The sequence below is a fragment of the Cheilinus undulatus genome, linkage group 3 (genome assembly GCF_018320785.1).
Source record: "Cheilinus undulatus linkage group 3, ASM1832078v1, whole genome shotgun sequence".
NCBI classification, from domain to species: domain Eukaryota; kingdom Metazoa; phylum Chordata; class Actinopteri; order Labriformes; family Labridae; genus Cheilinus; species Cheilinus undulatus.
In genome coordinates this window covers 34,928,493-34,955,857 of record NC_054867.1, presented here as the reverse complement: position 1 = coordinate 34,955,857, position 27,365 = coordinate 34,928,493, and the positions used below count along the sequence as shown (strand labels likewise).

General features: G+C 38.5%; 1 protein-coding gene across 1 annotated transcript in view; it reads left to right on the top strand.

The window, feature by feature from the left end:
• foxj3 (forkhead box J3) overlaps nt 1–14,579 on the top strand; it is a 124,271-nt gene extending 109,692 nt beyond the window's left edge. Inside the window, exons 11-12 of the mRNA XM_041779309.1 lie at nt 1,910–2,008; nt 4,435–14,579. Coding sequence (XP_041635243.1) covers nt 1,910–2,008; nt 4,435–4,547 — 212 coding nt within the window. The 3' untranslated portion in view covers nt 4,548–14,579. The remainder of the gene's footprint in view (nt 1–1,909; nt 2,009–4,434) is intronic.
• Nucleotides 14,580–27,365: the final 12,786 nt, after the last annotated feature.

The following is a 27,365-nucleotide window of genomic DNA, read 5'->3' as shown; positions in this document are numbered from 1 at the left end:
ATATTTTACGGGGGAAAAGAAATCAAGATAAATATCTAGAAAAAAAGGCACAAAGATTACTTGGGGCTTCAGGGAAAGGCACGGATACTTTTTTCATTTTTAATTGTAGCTTTAAAATAGATAAACATGAATCATTGTATCGCTCATAGTGATGCAAATACAGTGCATTCAGTGCATTTATCAATTTTGTTATGTTGCAGCCTGATGCTACAATAATTTCATTCATTTGTTCTCTCATTAATCTACACTCAGTACCTTATAATGACAAAGCAACAAACATGATTTAAAAATTATTTGAAAATGTATTTATAAGAAAATAAAAACAGAATATTACATTGGCATAAGTATTCTGACTCTTTTGCTCAGTACTTAGTTCAAGGACCTTTGGCAGCAATTACAGTCGCAAGTCTTTTTGAAAATGCTGGAACAACCTTTGCAGACCGGGATTCTGGGCTACCTGCCTTTTTTCTTGGATGAGGACTGTTGATAGACAGCCATTTTCAGCTTTCTCCAGAGATGTTTGATAGGGTTCAAGTCAAAGCTCTGGCATGTCCACTCCAGGACATTTACAGAGTTGTCCCTGAGATATTCCTGTGTTGTCTTGGCTGTGTGCTTATGGTTATTGTCATTCTGGAAGGTGAATTTTCGGCCCAGTCTGAGGTCCTGAGCACTGTAGTACAAGTTTTCACTAAGGATATCTCTGTATTTTGCTCCATTCAGCTTTCCCTCAACCCTGACCTGTCTCCCAGTCCCTGCTGCTTAAAAAACACACCCACAGCATGATGCTGCCACCACCATGCTTCACTGTTTGGATTATATTGGGCAGGTGATGAGTGATGCCTGGTTTCCTCAAGACATAACATTTAGAATTGAGGTGTGACGGCTGCATTAATGTTTGTCATGCTGGAAATTAGTCCCTGCTCCACACAGGATCTCTGGAGCTCAGTCAGAGTGACCATCAGGTTCTTGTTAACCTCTCTTACCAAGGCCCTTCTCTCAGGATTGCTCAGTTTGGTCGGTCAGCTGGTTCTTGGAAGAGTCTTGGTTGAGCTAAACTTCTTCTATTTGAGAATTATGGAGGCCACTGTGGTCTTGGGAACCTTCAGTGCACCAGAATTTGTTTTGTAGCCTTCCTTGGATCTGTACCTTGTGACAATCCTGTCTCTGAGCTCTGCAGGCAGTTTCTTCGACCTCATGGCTTGGTTTTTGCTCTGATATGCATTGTCAGCCATAAGGTCTTCTATAGAGAGGTGTTTGCCTTTCCAAATCATGTCCAACCAATGTAATTTACCACAGGTGGACTCTAATCAAGGTCTAGAAACATCCTGGCAACAATCAGTAGAAATGGGAGGAAGCTGAGCTAAATTTCAAGCGTTGTTGCAAAATGTCTGAGTACTTATGTCAGTGTTTCATTTCAGTTTTAATTTCAATGAATTTTCAAGACATTCTAAAACATTGTGTTGCCCCTGTCATTATAAACAACTGTAGCATCAGGCTGCATTATAACAAAACTGAAAAAGTGAAGGGGTCTGAATACTTTCTGCCTGCACTGTAACTGCCACTGTGCAGTGTCATGCATTTTAACTAACTGTAAGTATTTCAGGCCTTTTAAAAAATATATTTTTTACTTTGTAAATCTCCAAGTATTATGCTTATCTGCACTTATCAGGTGAATTTGCTCTAGAGTAGCCGCAGTTAGACATTTTTGACCAGAAATTATACAAATACAGTGGCTGAGATTTGAACTTTTGCAGCATAAATATAGGTACAATAAAACTGCAGGGTCTGCTCCTTAAAGGTTATGTTATTAGTTGTAGTAAATACGTAATTTATTTCCAGGATCATTAAAGGATTAATTTAGTTTTATTTACCTAGTTAATTTATTTATTGATATTTTTTTTTTTTCCAGGAAATCTCTACATGGACTCGAGACAGAGCATGTCTCTCATGGGTCCTCCAGGATACCCCCACATGCCCCCCATGAGCACCGCAGGACCCACGATGACAGGTGATTAGAAGCCTTGGAAAACAAAGAATTACATAATTATTAGGGATGCACCGAAATGAAAATTCTTGGCCAAAACTGAAAATGAGGCAACCAAGGCCGAAAACGGAAACACCTAAATAAATCATTATGCCAATTTTTAGTACCATTGCATTTATGGTTATGACTGTGTACTAACCTCACTAAAATGAATTGCAATCACACATATTAATATTAATGCTTCAAAGAATAGATCAATAACAAAATTATTTAAATATTTATTAAGCACTGACATTCCAACAATGCACAATATAAAATAAAATAAAATACAAAATAAAATGTTTAACTTGACCCCATTCATGTATACATTAAATCAGTGGTTCTCAACCTTTTTCAGTCATGTACCCTCTGTGAAGTATTTTTTCAGCCAAGTACCCCCTAAACAGCACAAAGCTTTTTGGCCAAAAAGAAAGACATTAAAGAGTGCTGTGACAGCCATCTCATTTATCAAACTTTGTAACTGATAAACACTTTTAAATTACAAATATTAGATTTTTTCTTTCAAACATTTTAAATGTTAAAAATGCATGACTAAATTCATGGCAAATCTTCTCATCACTAAATGTGGGAATTATAATTAATGTAGTGAAAACTGTGAGTGGAAAGGCATAAAATCATTGAAACCCAGAAGTGTGCAAAACACTGCTCAGCTGCAGTGGTCTCTCTGGAACAATTTGGAAATAAAAACACAGAGCTTAGAAAGAACTAAAAACCTGTAAATAATTAACAAATTATTAAAAGACAGCTTAGATCAGCTGAACTGATTCCCCTTGTTGGGATCATAATAAAGATCTCTTCTCAAACTGAAATCATGAACTTGGTTATACATTAGCATTTCTTCACAAAAAATAAATCATGAACCTTTTTATGAATGGAGTGCGACATTGCTGTGGATAGTTTTTCAAAGTTTCGCTCCGACGAGCGCACATGGTGGTGGTGCCGATTTTTAAGGCAGACAGAGGAACAAAAACATCCTCCTCTCCAACACCACCTGATATTTGTCCTCTTCTCAATTCTGTCTGTGGTCAGTGCTTGTGTTTTTGCCTCATGTAGCCTGGTAGAGAGGGAGACAGGCAGCAGGCAGCCCAACATATCCATGTGAACGTAAATGCGCAACTCGCACAGCTGGAGCTGTTTTGTAAACTAACGGGACTTTAGTCTAGTGAAATATTTATCAACACAGTCTCCTCTGAACTCAGACATACGACTTATAAATACTCCAGATCAACCAGCTCACCGAAATTACTCCTCTGACCAGTCTGGAACACAAACAGGTGAGCCAATCTGTGCGCTGTAGGGGAGTTAACTCCTCTCACAGCGAGCCTCAGATGCGCGTTTATACTATTATTGATCATATTTGACATAAAATGAATGAAAAGTCAATCCCTCCTCTTACAAACTTGGCTGGCACAGTGAATGAAACAGTGAAACAAAACTGCACTGACCTCCTGGCTGTGCGTAAAAGTGCCGCGTTACGCATGAAGTGAAAGACAGAGAGGAAGAAACAGCCTTCTATCTTCCGCTTCAATAAATATCACTGTTTATCAGAGGACAGAAAAAACACATCGCAGACATTCAAAGCATGAATGTGATTTTATAATGTACGTAATGTACTCTCAAAAGCCAGCATAAATTTTAAAATCTCGCGTACTCCTTGGAGTGCCTTCACGTGCGCGTACCCCTATTTGAGAACCACTGATCCAAGTATGTGCCGGCCACGGTTTTTGCTTGCATCATCAAAACATCGTGTTTTGGCCTTGTTGTTTCAGTGATAAAAGTCTTTCGGGTGAAAACAGAAAATGCACTTTTGGGCCATTTTTGGCCGAAAATTTTCAGTGGCCGAATTTTCGGTGCATCCCTAATAATTATATCTTAATTTCTTTCTTCAGCTTTTTAATTGTTTTTTGCTCATATATACAAGAAATTATTGTGTTTCAAAGGTTCAAAACAAAATTTCTACATTAACTGAAAACTAATGACTACTATGTTTTATGGATGATTTAGCTCTCAAGTTTTCAAAACATTTAAACATTTCTGGGTTAAGCTGAGACCAGATGAGATGTTCAGCTTTACTCTGTTGCGTACTCAGCATTTTGAATTTAGGTCTCTGATCAATAAAAACCTTGTTCTATGGGATGCAGATAGCCTTGCTATCTTGTGGCTTTTTCACTGCATGTCATTCCCCACTCTCTCATCCCTCTTTCCAGCTCTACCCACTGTCCTATCTCTACAATAAAGACAAAAAGCTCCAAAATAAATCTAAAAAAAACCCCAACTCTATGCAATAAGGTGTTTTTACTAAACAATTAACCAGCATTTTCATTTCATAGATGACTTTCTCATAATGAGAAAGAAAAGCTGATAACAATAACAATGTTCCTCCTTTCCAGGACACCATGCACAGATGAACCAGCAGCACATGATACCTACCAGAAACTTCCAGATGCATCGCATGCAGGCCGATGACATCCAGGACGACTTCGACTGGGACTCCATCGTCTAACTCCCAGAAACTCCTTGTGCACACAGAAAGGGAGCGAGGAGAGGAGGTGGAAGCCAGAGGGAGCAAGGTGGAGCTAAAAGGCCACAGGAGGAGAAGGACGCTGGCGGTGGGATGCAGAAGAACATTCGATGACCTCGTCGAATGTCGGACAAAGACTTCAGAGTCCAGACATTTTTACAAAAACAAACATAACTAGAAAACGTTACTTTGAAGACAATCATATTTAGTCGGACATGTTTAAGTTATCACTCATGTACTTGTCTAGAGACAGGTAGAACACATTCACATCAGAAACCACACGCTCCTCAGCTCCTCAGACGGCCCTCTCCCTCTCCCGTCCCTCGCCAGCAGCCTTCCAAAGTCCGACCCCCTCTCTCCCCCCCTCCCGACCCCCTGCTCCGTAACTGTTCTGTGATTTGAGCGACGTGTTCAGCTTGTAATTCTTCTCGTGTTGACATCGGCCTCAGCTGCCTCTTGGATGAGTTTCTCTCTCTTTTTCAAAAGAAACTTATTTTGTTTTCATTTTGGTTTGAAAGAAACACAGGCCGCCTCTGTGAGTAACGTGATGGTGCTCGTTGGGAGAAAGCCGGCCTCTGCTTCGGCTGCATGGGTGGTGAAAATAGGTTTACAATAAGAGAGGTTTTGAACAGGGTGTTAAATGTTTTTATAAATAAAAAAGGCTTGATATTAAACAAACCAAGAGAGAGGGGATCACACAAAGTATCAGTGTGATTAGGCCCACTGCAACAGACAAGTTTTGGGAGTACAACAACCTTTTATTTCTTTCCTTTCTTTTTGTTTGTCCGTCTCAAGCACTTCAAGATGAGTGGATATGACGAGTGTGAGAAGAAAGTGAAAGCAGGGACTTTGTTTTGTCTTTTATTTAACTGAAAGTAACCTGAGGTTTAAGTTCTCTGTGTGCATCCTATCAGTTCATTATTGATCTTTATCAATTGTTAAGCTTTATCAATCAGAAGAAGTAACAGTACATACCAAACAAATTTGCATTTTTAAGCAAAGTTCAATGGCAAAGTTCACCAGTCTTAGAAGAGTAACTTGTTGATCATTGAATCTTTCTGGACTCTGTCTCAATCCAATCATGGTTTATCCAAAACACAGGTGGATTGTTGGATGTGTGAGCCAATACTCATCAAAGATGTTGACAATATGTGTAAGATTATTTAACTGTTGCACAATTTCATCACCAAAATATCCAAACTTAAGACTCCTGACAAGGTACTTTTTTATTATAATGCACAACAAAACATTGTGAACATGATTATGAGCTGTTAAATGTCATTACTGATGGTGAAGCCAAAGGAGTACTGTGGAGTCTAGTGGATCACATACAGCTGCTCTTAAGATGCATTTTCACCAAGCATCCTGTGTTAAAAGTTAGGAGAGATATCAAAATAACTCATCGGTATTGTCCTACTTTATTTTGTCTTTCTGACGGGGTACCTATCTGATCTTAAAGATAGGAGCTGGACTCACTGCAGTCTGTTGATTGGTCAAAGTAACTCCACTTCCTGTTTGACAAACACAAAACATGTCATGTTTTGTACTCAGCTGAACATCCTTTCTTCCTCATTTTGTTATTAAACTTGTTTTTACTGGAAATGGTGATAAACATTTAACAAATCAACCTTGTGGTGTGCTGGTTAGATTGAAATAATGACTCAATACAAGATGTCAGGTTACAAGCTATGATGTCTTAGGCTAATTAGCCTGTTCTAACAGCCAGCCCAGTGTTTAATGGATTAAAGAGCCCAAACTGAACCAAATCGAGCCGTTTGAATGCTGAAAGAGTGGCTTTTTACAACTGAGCCAAATGATCCAGATCTTCAAAACGAGCCAGAATTCCTCTCACTATTTGTGAGGCTGAATGGACCTCGCCTGGAAATGCAAGCAAGATCAGGGTTTGCTTGGTGAAAATGCCCCACTGGGGTACTTTGGGTTTACTATGCTTAATTCATCTTATGAAGGGGTTGCATGGGTACGAATTGAATCCAGACAAAAAATACAAAATACAGCTGTCTGTCAAAGGTAATTCTTGGCACACTGTAGGATTTGTAAACATTAAAATATCTTTGTTTCACATGGGAAAGTAGCTGTATGTTTTTTTTGACTGAATTCATTCTAACCAGAGGTGGAAAAAGTACACAACTATTGTTCTCAAGTAAAAGTAAAGTTACACTGGTTTAGTTTTTTTTCAGTAACAGTACTGGTCTAAGTAAAAGTAAAATATATAATTTACAGTTTACTTTAAGTTCTGAAGAGTAGGTACAGTAAAATATGATATTTCCTTATTGGCAAAAATAACAGTAGAATTCCAACCAGGCTGTTGAAGAATAAGCTCTATATGTTTTTTAGGAACTCCCAAAGTCAGAGGTGGGGGCTCTAACTCAGTGAGTAACTTCACTCATGGTGCAAATGCATCTCACATCACAAACAACTATAATTCACATGAGCAAATGAACTACAGCAGGGAACACTGTACAACAGGGAACATTCAAATACATATAAATCACATCTTAACACTCTACCCATGGGCATGATGGGAAGCTTTGCCCACACATCTCCCAGATTTGAAATTGCAATGGGCAGAGCTTAGTTCAGTTGACTCTACAGAGTTGAACTAGCATTGGTGGACCAGTACTGTCAAATAACTCTGGAAATGAAGACAGTTTCACTCAGAATGGAGTTAAAATCAACTCTGGCATGTTCAACTCTGAGATAGACAACAGCTGTTTTGGGATGTGATGTGGGATCACTCTCTGGCTTTGTGCTAGTGTAGTCAACAGAGAGGGAGAAAGTTTGGGAATATTGTATTCAAGTAAAAAATACAGTTACTCCGGTTAAAACTTAAGTAGAAGTAAAAGTACTGATTTTAAAATGTGTTCAAATAAGTACAAGTACTCCAAAAAAATACTCAATTACAGTAATTTGAGGAAATGTTATTAGTAACTTTCCACCCCTTTGTGCAACGCATGCAACCCCTCACAATCAGTCATAGATCTCTTCCTCAATGTGGAGCTTATTTGCAAAAAATGTATGTTGTTTTGTCTGTCTCATAAGCAGTTTTTTTTTCTTAAATTAAAAGGTAAATGTAAAGCTAGAGCAAAAAAGACTTTAGGTTGAAATAAAGCCCTACAACAGGGAGAAACCACTAGCTTTGTTTTTGCAAAAGGTGAAAAGTGAATAAAATGGCCCACCAGCAGACTGATACTTTGCTTTTCAATCAATGGGATAAACTCTGTCTGCTTAATCCACACTGTAACTGAAGCACAACAACAGCGGGAGGGGCTTTGAGGAGGGTTGTATGATTTATTTTGATCCTTAAAAAACAAGGCTAGCTGTTTCCCTTTGCTGTTTGTGCTAAGCTTAGCTTATTGTCTTCTGAAGCTGGCTTTATATTTACCCAACACACTTCAGAGCTGTGGAAGAGATCTAACAAGCCAAACAGTCCCATTTAAACATCTTAATGCAACTGAAGGTAAGAGTAGAGGTTCTCATCCAGTCTGCCCAAAGAGAAAAGAATCTGGTGTGAAAGCTTTTATAATTTGATTGATTAATGATCAATAAGATATGACTGATGTTGAACTTTCCATTTTGAAAGGTTTAAAAGGTGTTGAACTACACAATATTTCAGTGTGATTCATCCAAATTCATGTTTTTTTAACCTCTTGTATATGAAAGGGAGTTAAGAGTTGTGCACTCAGTGATTTTTGTCACATCTGGGTTTGAAATTCTTAAGATTTGATCCGTTTTCTGTACTGCCCGGTGTTATGCTATAGTTCAATATAGTTGGAAAGATTTTGGTGTTATACAATCATTACAGAACGAGAAATGTGACTCATGATAAAACTCATACGATGTGTTTGTGTGTGTTGTTTGAGCATATATGTGAGTGCGTGTGTATGTTTTGGTTTTATTGCAGTTTTAGGGCTATGAGTGATTGCTGCAATCATCTCGATGCTTTTTATGAGCACAAAGCAGATGCACACAGTGATCTGAGACAAATGTGGGTTTTTATTTTTGGAAGCACACACCAGTGAGATCGACCTTTCCTCTGTGTCCTGAAATAAGTGGCTCCTCAATCAGACAGGTGCTGAACTTTAGAGACACTTGGTTGGAGTATAACACACGTTTGCACATGCACATCTTTTGTTAATGTCTGTTTTTAAGAAGCAAAGTTCCTCCTCAATTTTATTCAGTCATCTATTCGCTCAGTCAGATTATCCAGCCCCAGTGGGGAAAAAAATCATTTCCTGATGCTTTTCACTGCAGAGCCTGTTTTAAAGGAGTAATTCAAAAATTTGGAGGGAATCATTCATTTGTTTTGTTTGTGAGAAAACAGTGCTTCTCATTTCTCCAGCTGCAGTTTGGCTGAAGTTAGTTCAAAGACTGAAAATGAAGGGAAACAGTCAGCAGGTTTTCTCCGAACAAAATCAACCTGCAACTCTCACTAATCAACTCTTTATATAAAGGTTGTATAAAGGCACATCTCAAAAGAATAGGATATCATAAAGAGTTAATTTTTTCCTGCTATTTTAATACAAGAAGTGAAAATTCCGTTTTTTCTAGTTTCATCTAGAACTAAGAGGAATATTCAAAGACTTTTTTATTTAATCTTGATGATTACAGCGTACAGTTCATGGAAATCTAAAATCCACTACCTTAAAATTTTAGAATATCACAAAAACAATGTCCAAAAACAAAAGGATTTATAAAAAAGAAATGTCGACCTTCTGGAGAATTATGCTCATTTATGCACTCAGTAATTGGTTGGTGAAACTTTTACACAAATTGCTGTATCTATGCAACGTGGCATGGAGCCAATCAGTCTGTGGCACTGCATTTCTGATAGCAGCTGTTAGCTCGTCTATATTTTTGAGTCTTGGGTCTCTATCTTCCTCTTCACATTTGGGGTTCAGTTCAGACCAGTAGTCTGGCTAATCAAGCACAGTAATACCATGGTCAGCAAACCAGTTTCTTGTGGTTTTGGCTTCACTGTGGACAGGTGAAAAGGAAATCAGTATCTCCATAAAGCCTCTTGGCAGATAGAAGCATGAAGTGCTCTAAAATCTGCTGGTAGAGGCTGACAGTGTCGACTCTGGACTATGGAGATGACATGGCACCCCCAAACCATAACTGACAGTTGAAACTGAAAATACTGGACTTCACCTTGGGATTCTGTGCCTCTCGTTGATTTCCAAATGAAATTCAAAATTTAGTTTAATCTGAAAACATGACTTTGGACCAATTAGCAACGCTCCAGTTCTTTCTTAGGTGAGAAGATCAGGAAACCTTTCCAAATTGGCCTCTTCCACAATATTAAAATATTTTGAGATAGTGGATTTTTGTGAGCTGTAATCATCAAGATTAAAAAATAAAATCATGAAATGTTTCACTTTGTATGAGATGAATCTAGAATTCATAAAAGTTTAACTTTTTGAAGTAAATCTAAGAACAAAAATGAACTTTTACATGATATATTCCGATTTTCAGTACATCTACTTCCTGATACCCCATTTTAAAAAAGTTACAGTGTGTTAACCTCTTAATGATCTACAGTGTTAAAGTCTATTAAAGCTTAAAAAACGCACAGCTATTTCCACCTGCATGAATCCATCATAATTACGCTGGCAACATTTCAATGTGTTGACCACGTATTTGTGCAGTTTAGATAGTGTGTAGGAGTTTTCCTCGCCATTTTTGTGTCATGGTATTCAAGCAGATATCTACATCTGATTTTTACTAGAGCTGTATCAAAGTATTCAAAACTGGTATTGTGACATCCCTACTTTGGATCTTTTTGTTTATTCATTCAAAACAGTGTAAAAATATGTTTTGTTTTTACATTTACGGGTTTTGAATTTATATTAATTGCTGAGCCTTAGAGGTACTATGTGTGGGGATTTGTTAGCATTGGAAAGAGCTGGGCTGACTTTCTCTGTTTTCAGACTTCATGCTAAGTTAACACTGCCTTCTGGCTGCAGCTTCCTCTTTATCAGAAGATACAAATGAGCAGCATCATATTATCTCTTGAAATTAAAGCTCCTGTGTTGAGTTTTATGCTGGATGCAAAACAGACTGAAATGAATACTGATGCCTCTTTATGACCTACAAAAACCAATATTTAAATCTTAATGCCTATAGCTGTTTCCACAGGGTGGACGTCAGGCAAACAAGCTGAAAAAACATCTTTTTTTTTTTTGTTTTCCACAATGACATTTCACAAAGTGATACATTTAACCCTTAGATACAGTAGAATACTGTAAAACAGGAAGAAGGAAGGGACAATATGTACTGCTTTGACCACAGGGAGCTTTCAGTTTAGCCTGTTTCATACTTCTGCATCAAATCTATGCTGTAATCTGCTGTGCAGTTTTGAAAACTGGTCAGCTGTGTGATTTCAATGCTTGTTATTTTTCCCATTTCTTATTCTCTGCTCATTTATATGGTGACTGAAACTGAGCGTATTATATTGTAGCTAATGCATTTAACAAAATACTGAGGAGCAGTTAATTCACTGCAATGATTGCAAAGAGGAGACATCGGAGGACATAAATCTACAGCTGCTGAATCAGCACTGTGCTCATTTGGCCGCTGAGAATCATGGATGTTTTCAGAAGTCTGCAAGTAAATATGATTACTTGATCCTCATCTGCAGCCGTTTATCTCTAAAGAATACACACAACATGCCTGTAGACTGAGGCTCAGTCCCATTTTTTAGTTTTACCCCATCCCCTCATTTTCCAGTGCCCCCTTGCCCTTTAAAACAGGGTAGCAGTGAAATCTTCACCTTTGAAATTGGATGACTCCACCAAACATTTCTACTGTTAATTAATTCTTTGTCAAAAAATCAAAAGGACTACAAAACATTGAAAACACATTAGATTACAATAACAGATTTGTGTTCTAGTGTTCAATCTACCTGGTGATTTGCAATGCTCCAGGAGATTTCCATAACATATGGTATGGCATATGCCTCTGGAAATCTTATTTAAAAGGGCACGTAGCCCTAGCTCCTCTCCCTAACCCTCCATTCCAACAAGAATTGGGACATCTTACCCCTAGGTGTGAATGCGCTAAACATAGGGACAAGGGGTGTATTGGGATTGAGCCAAACTGGGAGACTAGCAGTCACCTGCTGTTGGCCAGCGGACCAGTCACAGGGCTTGCAGGTTACATTTTTAAGGAGGTCTACGTCAGACCCCCCCCCCCCTTTTTTTAAGATTTTTTTGGGCATTTTTGTGCCTCTATTTTGATAGAGGAGGACAGTGGATAGGGTTGGAAACAGGAATGAGAGCGGGGGAGAGACGTGATAAAGGGCCTCGGGCCGGATTCAAACCCAGGCCATCCGGGTACATGTGGCGCCTTAAACCACTAGGCCACCTGCGCCCCACATCAGACTACATTTGCAGGCCTCTGCGCAGGTTCAGGGCTTCTTGAACCTTGGATGTAGATTTGATGCAGAAGTACAGATGAGGACAAAATTATTAACCCCCCCCATAAAAAATTCATATTTTCAAAGTATTTCCCAAGTACTGTTAAACAGAGCAAAGAGAAAAGAACTTTAACACAGCTTTTCCAAACATACTAGTTTTATTATGGATGCTTACATTATTTTACTTTGCATATAGAAACAAAATTATTTCACAAAAACTACCAGGGTCAAAATTATTAGCCCTCTCTGATGCTGATAGTCAATTTTGTCTCCTTTTTTGCTGCTAGTTTTCAACATGTCTCTGGAGGAATCCCAGCCCATTCTTCTTTGGCAAATCTCTTAATCTCCTCCAGACTTGATGGTCTTTTGGCATGGACCTTCGTCTTCATTTCACCCCATAGATTTTCAATGGGATTAAGTCAGGACTTTGTGCAGGCCAATCAATACAGTTCACTTTGTTCTTCTGGAGGTAGTTCTTCTCCAGGAAACGTATGTTTTGGGCCGTTGTCACGTTGGAAGACAAAGCAACAACCAAGACCTAGTTCTGACCTGTTGAGGTTTTCTTTCAAAATCATCACATATCCTTCTTTCTTCATGGTTCCTTCCACCTTTACGAGATTCCCAGTTCCAGACACACTGAAGCATCCCCACAGCTTAATGCTCCTATCGCTGTGTTTCACTGTTGAGACAGTGTTCTTTGGGTGATCTGCCTCATAGCAACATACATAAGCAACCTCTCCTTGGCCAAAGAGCTCTACTTTGGTCTCATCTAACCAAAGGACATGCTTCCAGTATGCAGAATCTTTCTCCAGGTTGTCCTTAGCAGCCTGAAGGTGTCTCTTTGTCTGCAACCTCTCTAGTGGGCTCTAGTGATGGTCTTCTTTGAGACTACTATTCCTGACTTGGTAAAAATCATTCACTAGAGTCTTGGCAGTTGTTCTGGGGTCTTTAGACACATCTCTTAATAGTTTTCTTTCCAGAGTCGTTAAAATCTTTCTCTTCCTACCTCTGCCAGTCTTGTAAAATACTAGGATGTTTTAAAAAGCTGTGTAAAAAAGTCATTGCTCCATTTAACAGCACTTAGGAAATACTTTGAAGCAGTTTTCACAGTTGGGGCTAATAATTTTATCGTCATCTGTATCAATCAGGCTTTAGGAACTTGGCACTGCTGTCATTAGCATAACGTGGATTTTATACTTTAATGACAATCATAAATTCGTTTTTGATGATACTGTAAAAGGCACTTTCAAGATTCATATGGTTAATTTATTATTTGTTAGTATAGAGCATGTAGTTTCAGACTGGTTATTTAAACTAGAACCAGTCCAGTTTTATACTGTAAATCCTGTCCAGAGCTGCTTTGTGCAGATCAAATCAAATTATCTTCTTTCACTGATGATACTGCCATTTATTTTTACATTTTTAGCTTGTTTTTTTTTCTTCTTTCTCCTGCCAATCAATCCTGCCCACCCCTGCATCTTTCTGCATTGTTTTGTCCCTCTTTGCATATCAAATGTCAGCTGTATGAGGAGGATCGCCTCACTTGTGGATGTATTCTCTCGGAGTTTGTCTTAACTGCCAGGGTTTCTTAACTAGAGCTCAAACTGCAAAAGGTCATCAGCTTTGTGATTGAAATCATGACTCTTGTGGCGTGTGTGGGCCAAAGGACTGCAAGTGAAGTCGGCAAAAAGAGCATCATTGTGTGTTCACTAAGACTGTATGGAGGAAACATCCTGTGTCTGCCCGGTTGGTGTGTTTCTCTGTTCTTCCAGGTGAAGATGTTTTTTAGCACAGAAAAATAAGATTTGAGCTAACGGATGTGGCTAAAAGGGAAAACTAAGGTGAAGACAATGACTGGATCACAATCACAACTTTATGTCTGTATGTGTGACGAGTGCGTGTTTGAGTTCTTTTGAAAATGATTTTTTTTTTTATTCATTGGACATGAACCTGCCAGAGAGATTACTATCAGTGGGAGAAAAAAAAGATTAAAAGATAAAAAAAAAAGAAATAAAAAAGCCTTGTTACAATGTGGGAGAAAACTGCCAACAAGTACTGCTGATCGGGGCTTTATTCAGTGCTGGTGTGTTGTTGTGCTTGTACATATATGTCTTTTCAATCATCCCTTTTTTCCTTTTGGGGGTGGGGTACCAAGGCTCGGGGTGGGTCTTATCCATGAGAAAGAGAGGAGGTAAAAGAATAGAGTATTTTGTTATTGTCCAATCAGAGGGTGACAGTATGTATATATCTATATTGTATATATGTGATGAAAATGCGTTGGCTTTTTGTGTGACACTACCTTTTACCTGTACTATGGTTCTACATTCAGTGTTTCAGTGTTGATAATATATATTTGGTTTGTTTTTTTGATTTTGTCTTTGTCATTTCTTGTATTTTTTTCTCTATTTGTCCTTTTTTGTTCTGTTTTGTTTTGTTTATTGCACGGTTTATTACTTTTTGTTGTCCAATGAGGTGACACAGCTACTCTTTGTATTCGTTTAGTGCTGTAAAATAACAAGTGTTATTAGAATTGTCGATACCACCGCCCACCCCACCCCCCCGTCCCCAATATGCATGAATGGCACTTAAAGAAATAAAGTAACTTCACTGTGGATTACTGTACTGTCTGGGCTTTGTTCAGCACAATTTCAGACAAGGAAGGAATGATTGTTCAGAAACACAGCAAGGAAATTTCATTCATTCCTGTTATTTCATTCAAATCCTTAGAAGATACATTTATGGAAAACAGGTACAGACAATAATAGAGCACATACAAATAATATCATCAAAGAAGGTGAAGCATGGCAATAAAAGACAAGAATAAAACAGGAAAAATCATTGTATTAAGAGGTAGATCAAAAGCCAATACAAGTTTTTAAAAGATGATTCAATAAACTCCTCACAAGCAAATTCACCCAAAAAACTGGAGTACATGAGTCACTTTTTGCAATTTAAGGACTAGTGTTTTGAACCACACTGCATTTTATCACAGGCAAACAGCAGAGGCGTGAGATGAAAAAGTTTAATACCCTCAAGTAAACAAGTGGAGAATAATTGGGAGCTAAGTGGGAAATGAGTTGTAAACTAGTGTGGAGTAAGTAGTAAACAAGTGGGAGAAAGGTGGAGAATAACTGGAATAGATGGTAAACAAGTGGAAAATAATTGGGGAATAAGTGGTCAACAGTTAAGGGTCTGGTATAGTGGTATTAAAGTGGAGTATAAGTAGTCAAGTGGGGAATCAGAAAAAGTGAATAAGAAAGAGGGTCTGGCTGCAGATAGCACATCTCTGACGACCCTCTCACAGACCCTTCATCTGACACACACCATATATCAGAAATGAAATACCTTCATTTGTTGGTACAATGTAGCTATTTCTAGTTTTAATTTCTTTTATTCAACTTTATTCATAACCAAAGTCTGGCAGTTACATTCATGAAATAACCACAATGCAAACATGACGAAGCAACATTTTATAAATAGAATAGAGAAAAAAATCAGAAGTCTAATCTGGGATAAAATCACACAAACAGGTTCCTTAGCTCCAGCTAAAACTAACATAGCTGCGCTAACTACATAATTAGCATAAGTCAATGTAGCTAGGTTAGCTTTAGCAACGTGGGGAAAACAACTAAAGCTAACATAGCTACGTAGATAACAGATACATCGCTTTGCTTTGGAAGCTAGCCTTCGCTATGTTTGCTACACAGCTCTATTATCTATAACTAAGTTAGCCTAGCAGTGTGAGCTTTAGCAAACGTAGCTATAGCACTCCACCAGTGCTTTAAGGTTTGCTTTTGCACATCCAGAACCATCCGTTCAGTAGACCTCAGTGCTTCAGCTGGAGTGTGAACATAGTAAAGGTATAAAAGCTCAAAACATAGTCTTAAAAAGATTAACATTCATGAATCAAATTCACATAAAGGAAGAAAATTAAACCTCAGCCTAACTTTAGGAGCTGGGATTCAAGTTTAAAAGGAAAAGACAGCTGGCTATTATTTTTACTCTACTTATAAATCAGTTAATTTTTCTGTTGCAATGATGCAAAAATAACTGACTTGGTAGAAATGCAGTACAGCTTGCTGTTGATGCCTGTCATTAGTGTGTTGCCTTTTGGTGTTCATAACTTTAGTGGCTTCTGTCATTTTCGTGGGTTGGCTTTCACAGCTTTCATGGGTTGGCTTTGTTTTCTGTACGTTCAGATGGACAGGACACGCTGAGGACAATCCATTACCATCCAATGAGAGGCATCAGACACACATGTGAGTAACTTATGTCATCATAGAGATGTTAGGCATATAAATCATTAGGTATTTTAAGAAAATGTATAATTTGCTTGGTTTTTAATTTAATTAAAAGATGTCATTCATATGTAACCACAGCAAACACTAAATGTTTTTACATCTTTCTTGGGCGGCAAAGATCTCAGAGGAGGCACAAAGCTTGGTCTGCTCTGAGGTTGTCAAAATTAGATTTGCACACACTAAGTAAAATTCTGATGAAGCAGTACACAGTTTATACAATAAAAACACGTAGAGCCATTGTCTTGGGGCTTTATCAACAACAATGAAATAAATGTTGATTTCTGGCAACAATTTGTGTACAGTTTTTTTTTATAAAAGTAGGTAGGTCAGGAACCACTGTGATAGAGGGTCATTTTGGGCCTCATGTGCAATACACAAATAGCGTCATTGCAAATAAAGCAAAAAACTGAACATGGAGATATTTTAACTGTGTATGTTCTCTCCTGGTACTCCGGCTTCCTCCCAACACCAAAGACATGCTCGTTAGGTTAACTGATGACTTTAAATCGTCCTGATTGGAGTGTGAGTGTACCTGGTTGTTTGTCTCTGTATATCAGCCCTGAGATTGACTGGCAACCAGTCAAGGGTGTTACCGGCCTCTGACAGCTGGGATAGGCTCCGGCCCCCGCAATCCCGAACAGTATAAGCATTGCAAAAAGAAATGATGGATGGATGGGATCTTGTAAAAGGAGTAGCCCTTGTCTATTTTATCACAAAGTTGTAGCAGGTATATTTGTAATAAAAATGGTCAATCTTAACCAGGATACCAAACTATTCCACTATAAAAGTATGACAACTTTTGTGCACAGGGGTCCCACAGCATACAGCAGGTGTCCCTTAAACATCCTTAGTTCACCACTGCTGTGCGCTCTGTGTACAGAGGCTGCTCCGCCTCTTTGTCTGTTGATCTAAAGTCAGTTTAAGACTGTGTATTCAGTGTGGCAACTGCTGTGGCTTGACTTCAGACTTCAGGATCCTTTAGTATCCAAATGGCTGACATCACTCAGAGTTCAACTCTTACCAAAACAAAAAAAAAAGAGAAAAAAGATCATCAAAGTGTTAAAATGTGTTTCAGTCTGGCTTTGTGAGAAGAAAATGGCACCAAAATAGACAGTTGTAAATACTACTCTGAGTAACGTTTCCTTTTTTATATTGTACAGACAAACCTCTTCAGCAGTTTGAATTAAGTACCCTGTTTGACCAAGGCTAAGGAGGAATGACCCCTGAAGTCCCTGAGTATGTCCATATGATCCCACAGTGTGTTTCTCCTTTTACTCTCCCCCTCCCCAGCCGGGACTCCCCCATATGGTGTGTCCCTTCAACATGTGTCCACACTGACACCTTACACACACGATTCAGCCCTACAGGGTATACATTCACAGCGGGGGCACTGATCTGTATGCTGCTCTGGAGCCATTAAAAGATTTTCCAAGGCTCTAAAGAAGAGAAACTAAACAGACGGACATCATGTGTAAAGCCTCGTCTCTGCTGCTCCTCACCCTGCTCCTCAATGTGCAGATATGCTCCACAGCTCCTATACGTAAGCTGAGAATGTCTCTTTTCAAACATTAGTGTGAAATTTAGTGGTCGTAAGTATTAGAAATGTGATCTTAAATTAGTTATTGCCTTCATTTAACCTCTCTTTTTAATGCAAACATTATAAGATTAACTATACATGTCACGTGTGAGTTCAAGATCCTGTGATGCATTTCTAGCTGGTTAGGAAATTGACTGAAATTTATGCTGAAGTGTCTTTATCACCTCCAGAAGCAAACAAGAACACCAGCATTTAAACTGATCATTTCAATACAGCTATTTTTACTGATAGATTGATATTTTTACTGACAACAGACAATACTGTGCATAAGTTTAAGGCGTGTATGGCACTAAGGATTTATCGTGCACCCGCCACGCCACAACTTGGGGCTGCAGGGAAGAGCGGATTGGTATATTGATGTCCACCCTGATGTAATAGACTGGCATGAGTACTGGGCAGTGATAGTTGTATTATTTAAATCCCACAAATCTATTTTTATATGTAAATGTAGCATAAATGAGCCCAAATGCAGCTTTATACGTCAACTGGACCAGACTGGACCAGGCATTCTGTGCTTGGGTAGGCATTTCTCACAGCCTCAGGATATAATATGTATCCGGTACAGAGACCACAATACAATACGTATCATGATACACATTGATTTGAGGTAATAAGCATGTTGAAATAAACATTCATCCATTTTCCACACCACTTATCCCGTTGGTGGTCCTGAGGGGCTGGAGTCTATCCCAGCTGCCATCAGGCAAGAGGCTGGGTACACCCAGGTCTGCACATGTCTTGCACTGAATTCATTACAGTAGCTGTTCTTTATTGTAGAAGATAACGGAAGAGATATAGTTTTCAGGTTCTCAGACTCCAAAATACTTATTTAAATTCTCAGAGATGCAAGTAAAATAAACCTTGCAAAGCAGATGGATATGCCCATTTCCCTGTTTTTCACTGGTGAATCCATCTTGCAAAGCTCTCATCTGAACCGTTTGGGCCCAGTTGGAAAGTGACAGGACCAATCAGCAATGAGGGGCAGTACTTTCAGGCGCAGCAGAGTCGTGACGTAAACTAGCAGCAGCAAGAGCTGCTGCAGTTATGGAGGAGGAGATTGACGTGGACGCTGCTAAAGCGCCAATTTTATCAGAACTTGACAACATTTCTTCGTTAAAAGAAGAACAAAGAACAGCGGTGAGTTGTATTCTTTTCAAAAGCGGCAAAAGTCGAGTACTTACATGTCTATAGTCGCCATGTTTCGCATTATTCCTCATTAGCTGCACACGCGCAGCTCAATAGCGGCTACATCACGTTTTGTTGCTCTGATTGGCCTGCAGCGATGTGACAGAGAACGTTTACCCAATCACACTCCGAGTTTTTTCAAAGCCTCTGCCTTTTCTCAAACATTTCCTATTGAAGCTTTCCCAGATGGATGTGTGAAACACATCCATCTGGTGTGTCAGGTTAAGTAAATTAAAAGTCTATTTATAATCACTTAACTATCAATAAATTCAAATACAGTAATACTTAACTTTTTAAACTGAAAATGGCCCTCTCTGTTGTCTTTCTTGCTGTTGTTTTTCATACCTTTCATATCATATTCTGGTTTCATTTCACTATAAATCCATTTTTAATAGTAAGAATAACCTTTTTCTTTACTTTTGCCTAAAAGGCCACCACAATTTCTGTCACGAACCAACAAGTGGAGATGAAACAGTGTTAGTCACACTAAAGCAGCTGATCAAAGCCTCCATTATCAGCACCGCTGTTCGGCTCATGTCTTAACAAATAAAGCATAAAGTGATGCTTTATGATTTCCTGTTGAGAAGTTGAGCTCGGTGAGCCTAGCTGTTGTTGCTAACTGCTAATTAGCCTGGCATCGTATGTCGATGAATATCAGTGTTACTACAGTGTTTTACCTTCTTACAGCTTACTGTATATAGCTACTCACAACCAACTCCAGATTTTTTTTGGTGTTTGAAGAAACCCAAAACATTCCAGTATCATTGTTTTTAGCCTGCTGGCTGTTAGGCATGCAGTTTAATGAATTTTGTTAACTGCGCCATAGAGGATGTGTATCTAAAATGTCACCACAGCATGTACAGCCATGTCAATTTGTAAAACTTGCACCGATACATGTATCAGCAAGGTGCAGGTGGTGATATATTGCAGTATTGTTTTTTTAGCACAGAGGCCAGATAGCACTATACTGCGCATGCCTTACAGTCTCACCACCAGGCTTTGACTCAGAAGTTAAGTAGCATAAATGCTAAGCATAGCAGGTGTCAGGTTGTGTTCTACCTTTGGATATCCCTGTTAGAGGTATTGTGTCATTCTTGTTTGTTTCAAATGTAAAGTATAGAATGTGTACAAAATGTACAGAGCTGCTAAATATGTCTGTGTTTTTGCTGTTTGACATAAAACCAGTTAGCTGCTTGCTAACTTGTTAGCAAGTTCAACAAAAAGATTGTAAAAACCGGAGAGGGGGCATTTTGCTAGCTACCATAGTGGAGTTGGGCATGTTCCTGTCAATAAATTCATTCTACTGCTTTGCATTTACACTGGGACAAGTACAGCAGTCCATTTAAATAACCTAGAAGAGTCATAACCATAGCTGGATTTTATTGTACATGTAAATGTACTGAGTGTTACAAAAAAGGCACCACTTTTTCCATAATGGGCATCAAAATAGACCCATTACTTATCTAAATGTTATTGCTAAGCTACTTTACCTTAGGTATTCACACTTTATAAAACTAGGCCTCATATTATTCAATAGGAAGTTCTATAGATAATACTTTTTGCTAAATAAATTTTAATTTCTGTATCATAATATTTTTTAATCAAACTGCATGTTCAGTCATATACATAGTTTTCAATATTTTATTTTATATTTATATTTATTCTTTTATTATTTTGTTTTTCTAAACCAAGTGAACAAATTTAAAAAATAGGGCAAAAGCTGAAGATCAAGAAAACATTTGTATGAATGATCCAGATCCAGGCATGAAGCATGGTTTGAAAAATATAAAAAGCATTTCATTCATAGGGCTAGAAATGTTTAAAAAACACCAGTGAGTATCGACTTGTGCCTTCTTCAAGGTAGCTGATACGTGTTGGTGTATTTTTCATGTTTCTTGCTTTATGAATGCTTTGAAGGCCTTTTATATTTCTCAAACCATCATTTTGCCTGGAGCGGGATCACTTATGCTAATAATTACTGGCCTTAAGGTGTCCCCTTTCTTGAAGTCTGACCATCTAGTGATTACACCAGTGCTACGAAGGACCAAACTCCAAACTCCTGCTGCCTCTCTAAAATTGCTGTAGCTAGATTTCATAAATATGCATGAATATCAGTATACTTTTTAAATAATTTAAATTCAACAGTACACCGACTACACAAACTTGTGTTAAAGAAGTGCATAAAAGTGTTTTTTTTTTTTTTTTTTTTTTTTAAGAAGAGAGCCTGTGTTCAGTGTTACATAATAGGTTGATTGTGAGTCAACTGAATCCAAGACAGGAAAAGTCAAATACAGCTTTAGGTGTTTTAAAGCTTTGAATAATAAAAAATATGAGTTTAGAAACTGACTCATTCACTGAGGTAAATCAAGCATAATACTCCTGTGCCTGAAAGCGTGGATGTAAGTAACAGCCAAACTGATCTTAAAATACATTTATGGCCTGTTCAATGACACACAGCTCCTGGTAGCATACTGCCCTGTGAGACATTTGACTATAGTTGGATCTGTACACATCCTCCATGTTTGTCATGTCACTGAGGAACTTTTTAACCCTTATGTAAGGGTCATCATCATATTTGATGCCATTTTAGGGTTTAAGTGTGCTGTAGCTGTACCTTTTCAGGTGACCTCTTCTAATCCAAACTTGTGTAAATACTCAGAAAAATTGGCCTTTATTTAGTGTAATCACTTTCTTCAGTTACTGAGAGACTCTACAGTGCAACAGGAATTTCATTAAAGGTAAAATGTAAAAATGTGTGGACAAATGGTATAAAACTACAGAGGCCCTAAGCAGACATAATTCCATAAATTTAATATGGCTCTGTTTTCAAATGATAATGATTAAATATATGTTGTTTTCTCAAGATCTCATCCATCTCAGTTCAGTTTGTTTACCTTTGATAACAAGTTCATTTCAATTGTTTTCTTGTGATGTTGAGACATTAACTCATCTATTATGAGAAAATAGTGGTTAAAACAACCAAAATCTACCCCGTAACACCCCCATATGTGCCTAAAAGTATAATAAACCCTGAACATAATACAGAGCTGCAGCTTTATTGTGATAATCCTACAAACTGCAAAGCAGTTGCCTATAAATTGTGCACTTCAAGTGCATCTCAACAATTAGAATATCATAAAAACATTCCTTTTTTTCCTGTGATTTGATTCAAAAAGACAAAACTTTGATATATTCTAGAGTCATCATCACAAGGTAAAATATTTCAAGATTTCTTTTTATGTTGATGATTTCATCCACAGGGTACTGAAGTATGAGGCATTGGACACAGCTTAACATAAAGGCTTTTATTAAAGTAAATTTAAAATACTTTATATTCTTTTCTGTTGTCTGGAAAAAAAAAATCCATCAGGGAAATACGAACTTATTAGATTCACAGGAATAATGTATTACTTTTTTTAATGCAACCGCTCTATGTTTGTGGGAAATTGATTACATTTGTGTGATTTTAGCATTTAAAACTGCTGTGTTATGTGTAGGGGTTATTACATTTGCATGCTGTTATTACATTAGTAGGTGTTCCTATTATCATGGGAGAATGAAGTAAAATAAAACATGGATGTACGTCACCTTAAGCTTTCTATAAAAAGATTTTAGTTTCGGCCTCTAAAGCGACAAAAAATTCTACATTCCTCTAAATGAAGTCTAATACAGACAATGCTCTGAATTGATAGCCTGCTGATAACGTAATGTCTTGCTCAATTTTATTGCAGCTGCCAGCATTGGTAAGTCCTTAGATGTTGCTGAAGAACCAGGTCACCTTGTAGCACTTACTGAAGACCACAGTGACATTAAAAAGGAGGAAGAATCAGTTCAGGAGAAACTCATTCCAGTTGCTGCAGAGGAAGCAGCTCCAGCACCACATGAAGAAAACATTCCAGTGATCGCAGAAGAAGCAGAGCCAGTTTTAATCGAAGATCAGGTGTCTGACACGTCTGAAGATGCTGTGTCTGAGGAATCAGAACCTCAGGAGCTTTTGGCTGCAGCTCCAGCTCCAGCAGAACCTTCAGAGGAGGAGGCTGTCATTATAGAAGAGGCGCCTCCAGAGGAAACAGGACAGCATAATGTGGAGGATCCAGCTCCAGAAGCACTACCAGTTCTACCTTTGGAAACTTCAGAAGCTGATGCTTCTGAGGAAAATGCAGAGGAAATTGTTGGGGTTGAAGATAGTGCTGTAGAAAAGGAAGACCCTGAGGATCCAGCTCCAGAGGCACCAATACCAGTTCTACCTTTGGAAACATCAGAGGATGAAGCTCCTGAGGAAAATGCAGAGGAGGAAATTGTTGTGGTTGAAGATGGTGAAGTCTCTGAGCAGCTTGATCCTGAGGACCCAGCTCCAGAAGCACCAGTTCCAGTCCTACCTTTGGAAACTGTAGAAGATGAAGGGAAGGAAACTGCTGTTGCTGTAGAAAATGCATCCCCTGAAGAACCTCTTCCTGACACAACAGAAGAAGCGGAATCAGTTGTGCTTGTCCCTGTAGAGCTTGAGACAGAGGAGGCTGGTCAAGAGGAACCCATTGTAGAGGAAACAGTACCAGAAGAGCCTGCTCAAGAAGATCCAGTGGTAATAATTCCTTTGGATCCATCCGAAGAAGGACCTGAACTCGAGGAGCAAGTTGAAGAAGAAACCGTCCTTCTCCCAGTGGAGGAAACAGCACCAGAGGAGATAGTCCCAGAAGAACCTGCCTTTATTGTCCCAGTGGAGCCAAATGAACAGATGCCAGACCAAGAGGAACAAGAGGAAGTCATCCCTATAATTGTTTCAGAGACAAATGAAGAGGAAGCACCTGAAGTACATGCTGAAGAAGAAGAAGTTGTCCCAGTAGTCCTGGAAGAAACTGGTGATGAAGTGGACCCTGCCATCATTGAAGAACCTCTTCCCAGTACATTAGAAGAGGAGGAATCAGTCGCCATTCTTTCTGCAGAAGAAGAAGGTCAGGAGGAACCTGCTGCTGAAGACACTGCACCCCAAGAGCCAGTGGTAGAAGAACCTGTTGTTATTGTTCCTTTGGATTCATCTGAAGAGGAACCTGCAGTGGAAGAATCAGTCCCCAAAGTTTTACCAGAAGAACCAGATAAGGAAGGTCAAGTAGAGGATTCCGAATCAGAGGATGTAATCTTGCCTGTCCTGGTAGATCAAGAGGAAAATACGGAAGAAGACCCTACAACACAGGAAGAACCTCTTCCTGGTGAACCAGAAGAAGAGGAATCAGTTGTCGTTGTCCATGCAGAACTCGACACAGATGAGGACATAGCGGGAGAGGAAACAGCATCAGAGAAACCTGCTGTCATCATTCTTATGGAACCTACCGATGAAGAACCAACCTCAGATGACCCAGTCCTTATTATTCCTCTGGAAGACGATGTTCAGGAGGTTGAAACAGATGATAGTGATGAAGAGGTACTTGTCATAGCCACAGAAACCCTATCTCTGACTGAGACCAATGAAACAGCCCTGGATCCACAAGAGACAGATCTAGCAGTTGGGACAGAAGTTCACAATGAAACAGAGATCTTATCCGAATCCCCAGTTGAACTTGTAACAGCCAGTGCTTCCAATGTCACTGATGCACTGTTGAACATTCTCCAGGACAATGACAACGGAACCAGTATCAAGGAGGATTTAATGGCTGCAGCTGTACTGATAGAAGAGGAGCCTGTTGGTAAGATCACTGCTATTTTTGGATTTTGCTTAAATTTAAAGACACAAATTTCAGTTTGAAGAGTAGATGTCCCGTAGATGTCACTTTCTATCAGCAGACTCAAAACAAAGCTTACCTTCATGTCAATGAATACACCACTTCTCCTTATCATATCATTGATGTTCCAGTTGGATAACGCTTTTTTTAGACTGATCTCCACTCAGATATTCAACGTTTATTTGGTTCTCATTAACTTTAAGTATGATCAGTTAAACAAATCATTCTTTGTTTTGTAAAAACTACTAGTTCTTCTTGAATTGAATTCTTGCACCTGTGCTGCCGTTGAGTCACTACAAACCACATCCATGATTAATGCAGGCAACTTTTCTTCCCCCAAACAATGGCAAGGCTGGAGACTGAGGAGTTCAACTTCAAAAAGAGAAAGCTTGAGCCTCTAAATGTAACACAAACCAGCTGAAAGGAGCATAGTCTTGTTAGTGTAAACATAGAGCTGAGAACAACAAACAAATTTTGCTAGAATGTACTTGATATCTGAAACATTTAGATTTTAACTGTGGCATATTATGCTTTTAAATGTGCCTTTTTCCAAACATTGAAGCTCTACTTGTCTGAAGATTCAATTCATTTTCTTGTACTACATAAATATATGCTTCTGTTATTACCTATTACTGCAAAATTGAACAAACTCAGTCAAAAGGTGTCAGGACTAACTCTTGGGCCATAAGGCCATGTTTACATCTACTCAAGACCTCACAGAGTGAAAAGTTTAATAACCTTGCATGTAACACTTCTGACTGTTGAATTCACTAATAACAGTTTTGATGTTCTAGCTCTGGTGAATCGAGGGACAGTGCTTGGTGCAGCATTCTTCACACTTATGAGTTTCATCACTTTTGGATTTGTATGGACAACTGTATCCAAGAAACTACGCTGAATACAGGTGAGTATGACATCACCAATTCCAAGTTTTGTAAATAACAGTGTAGTATGAAAGGGTTTATTCTTAAGAATCTGAAAGTCAACTGTATAGATGGCTTCTAACTTAGTATTTATATAAGATGCAATAAGATGTGATGTCACAAAATGACATGACATGATGACATGATAGAATACATTTGCTGCTGACACAGTATCATACAATATGCTACATTAATTTTCAGTGTAATGCCACACATACAGAATCCACATTAATAATTATACCATCATTCAGTGAAAAAAGATCTCAAATACCACAGGAAAGTCAGATTTAAATTATTTTTAAATGTAAAGTTCACTCCAGAAAGAAGTTGGAACATGGCCATGTTTACCATTGTGTATCTTTCTCTCAATCAACTTGATTTAAAAAGTGAGCTGTGGCTACAAGTAGTGGTCAAAAGCAGCTGTAAATACTGTAACTCTTTGACTATTGATCTCTTCAACTGTTAACAGCTTATTTCTTACAACTTTCTTCCAGTACTGCTCATTTCAATGTTTTGCTTGCACAACCAAAATTTAAAAAAAAAAAAGTGAAGTCATGGTTGATGTTGAAAATGAGAATTTTATCATGTCTTAAAAAATGTTAGCTCATTTTGATTTTGATGACAGGAACACATCTCAGAAAAGTTGGGGCACTCCCATTTTTATCATTGTGTAGCACCCCTCTTCCTTTCACAACAGTCTGTCAATGTCTGGGAAGTGAGGAGACCAGTTGCTGGAGTTTTGGGAGAGGCATGTTGTCCCATTCTTGTGTGATGAAGAATTCTAGCATCTCAAAAGTCCCAAGTCTTCTTGGCAGATTTTTCATTGAATGATGTGCCAGTTCAGCACCTGGACTCTCCAACCATGTAGCCATGCTGTTGTGATGGAAGCCTAACGAGTTTTAACATTTTCTTGCTGAAATATGCAATGTCTTCCCTGAAAGAGACTTTGTCTGGATGGAGTATATGTTGCTCTAAAACTTCTATATACTTTTCAGCATTGATAGTCCCTTTCCAGATGTGTTAGCTGCTCATGCCATAGGCACTAAAACAACCCCACACCATCAAAGATGTGATCTCCTCTTTAGCCTGCAGGACACAGTGTCTGTAGTTTCTAAAAGGAATTTCAAATTTTGATTTGTCTGACCACAGAACAATTTTCCATATTGCCTCAATCCATTTTAAATAAGTTTTGGCCCAATGCATGCAGCTTCAGCCTGCAATTATGGATGGCATGGTGAACTGTGTTTACAGACAATGATTTCTGGAAGTATTCCTGAGCCATGTTCCTGAGCCTGAGCAGTGAATTCCAGTACAGAATCGTGACTGTTTTTTATTGCAGTGCCGCCTGAGGGCAGGAAGATCACATGCATCCAATACTGACCTTTAGCCTTGTTCCTCAGGCACAGAGATTTTCTTAGACTTTCTGATTATTTGGATGATTTATGCACTGTAGATGGTAGGATATTCAAATGTTACATCAAGGAACACTTATCTTAAATTGTTTCACATTTTTAGATGCAGGTTTTCACAGATTGGTGAACATTTGCCCATCTTTCCCTCTGAGAGACCCTTCCTTTCTAAAATGCTTCAAAATACCCTGTCATGAGATGTGTTGCTGCCATTAAATTTGAAATGGGCTAAT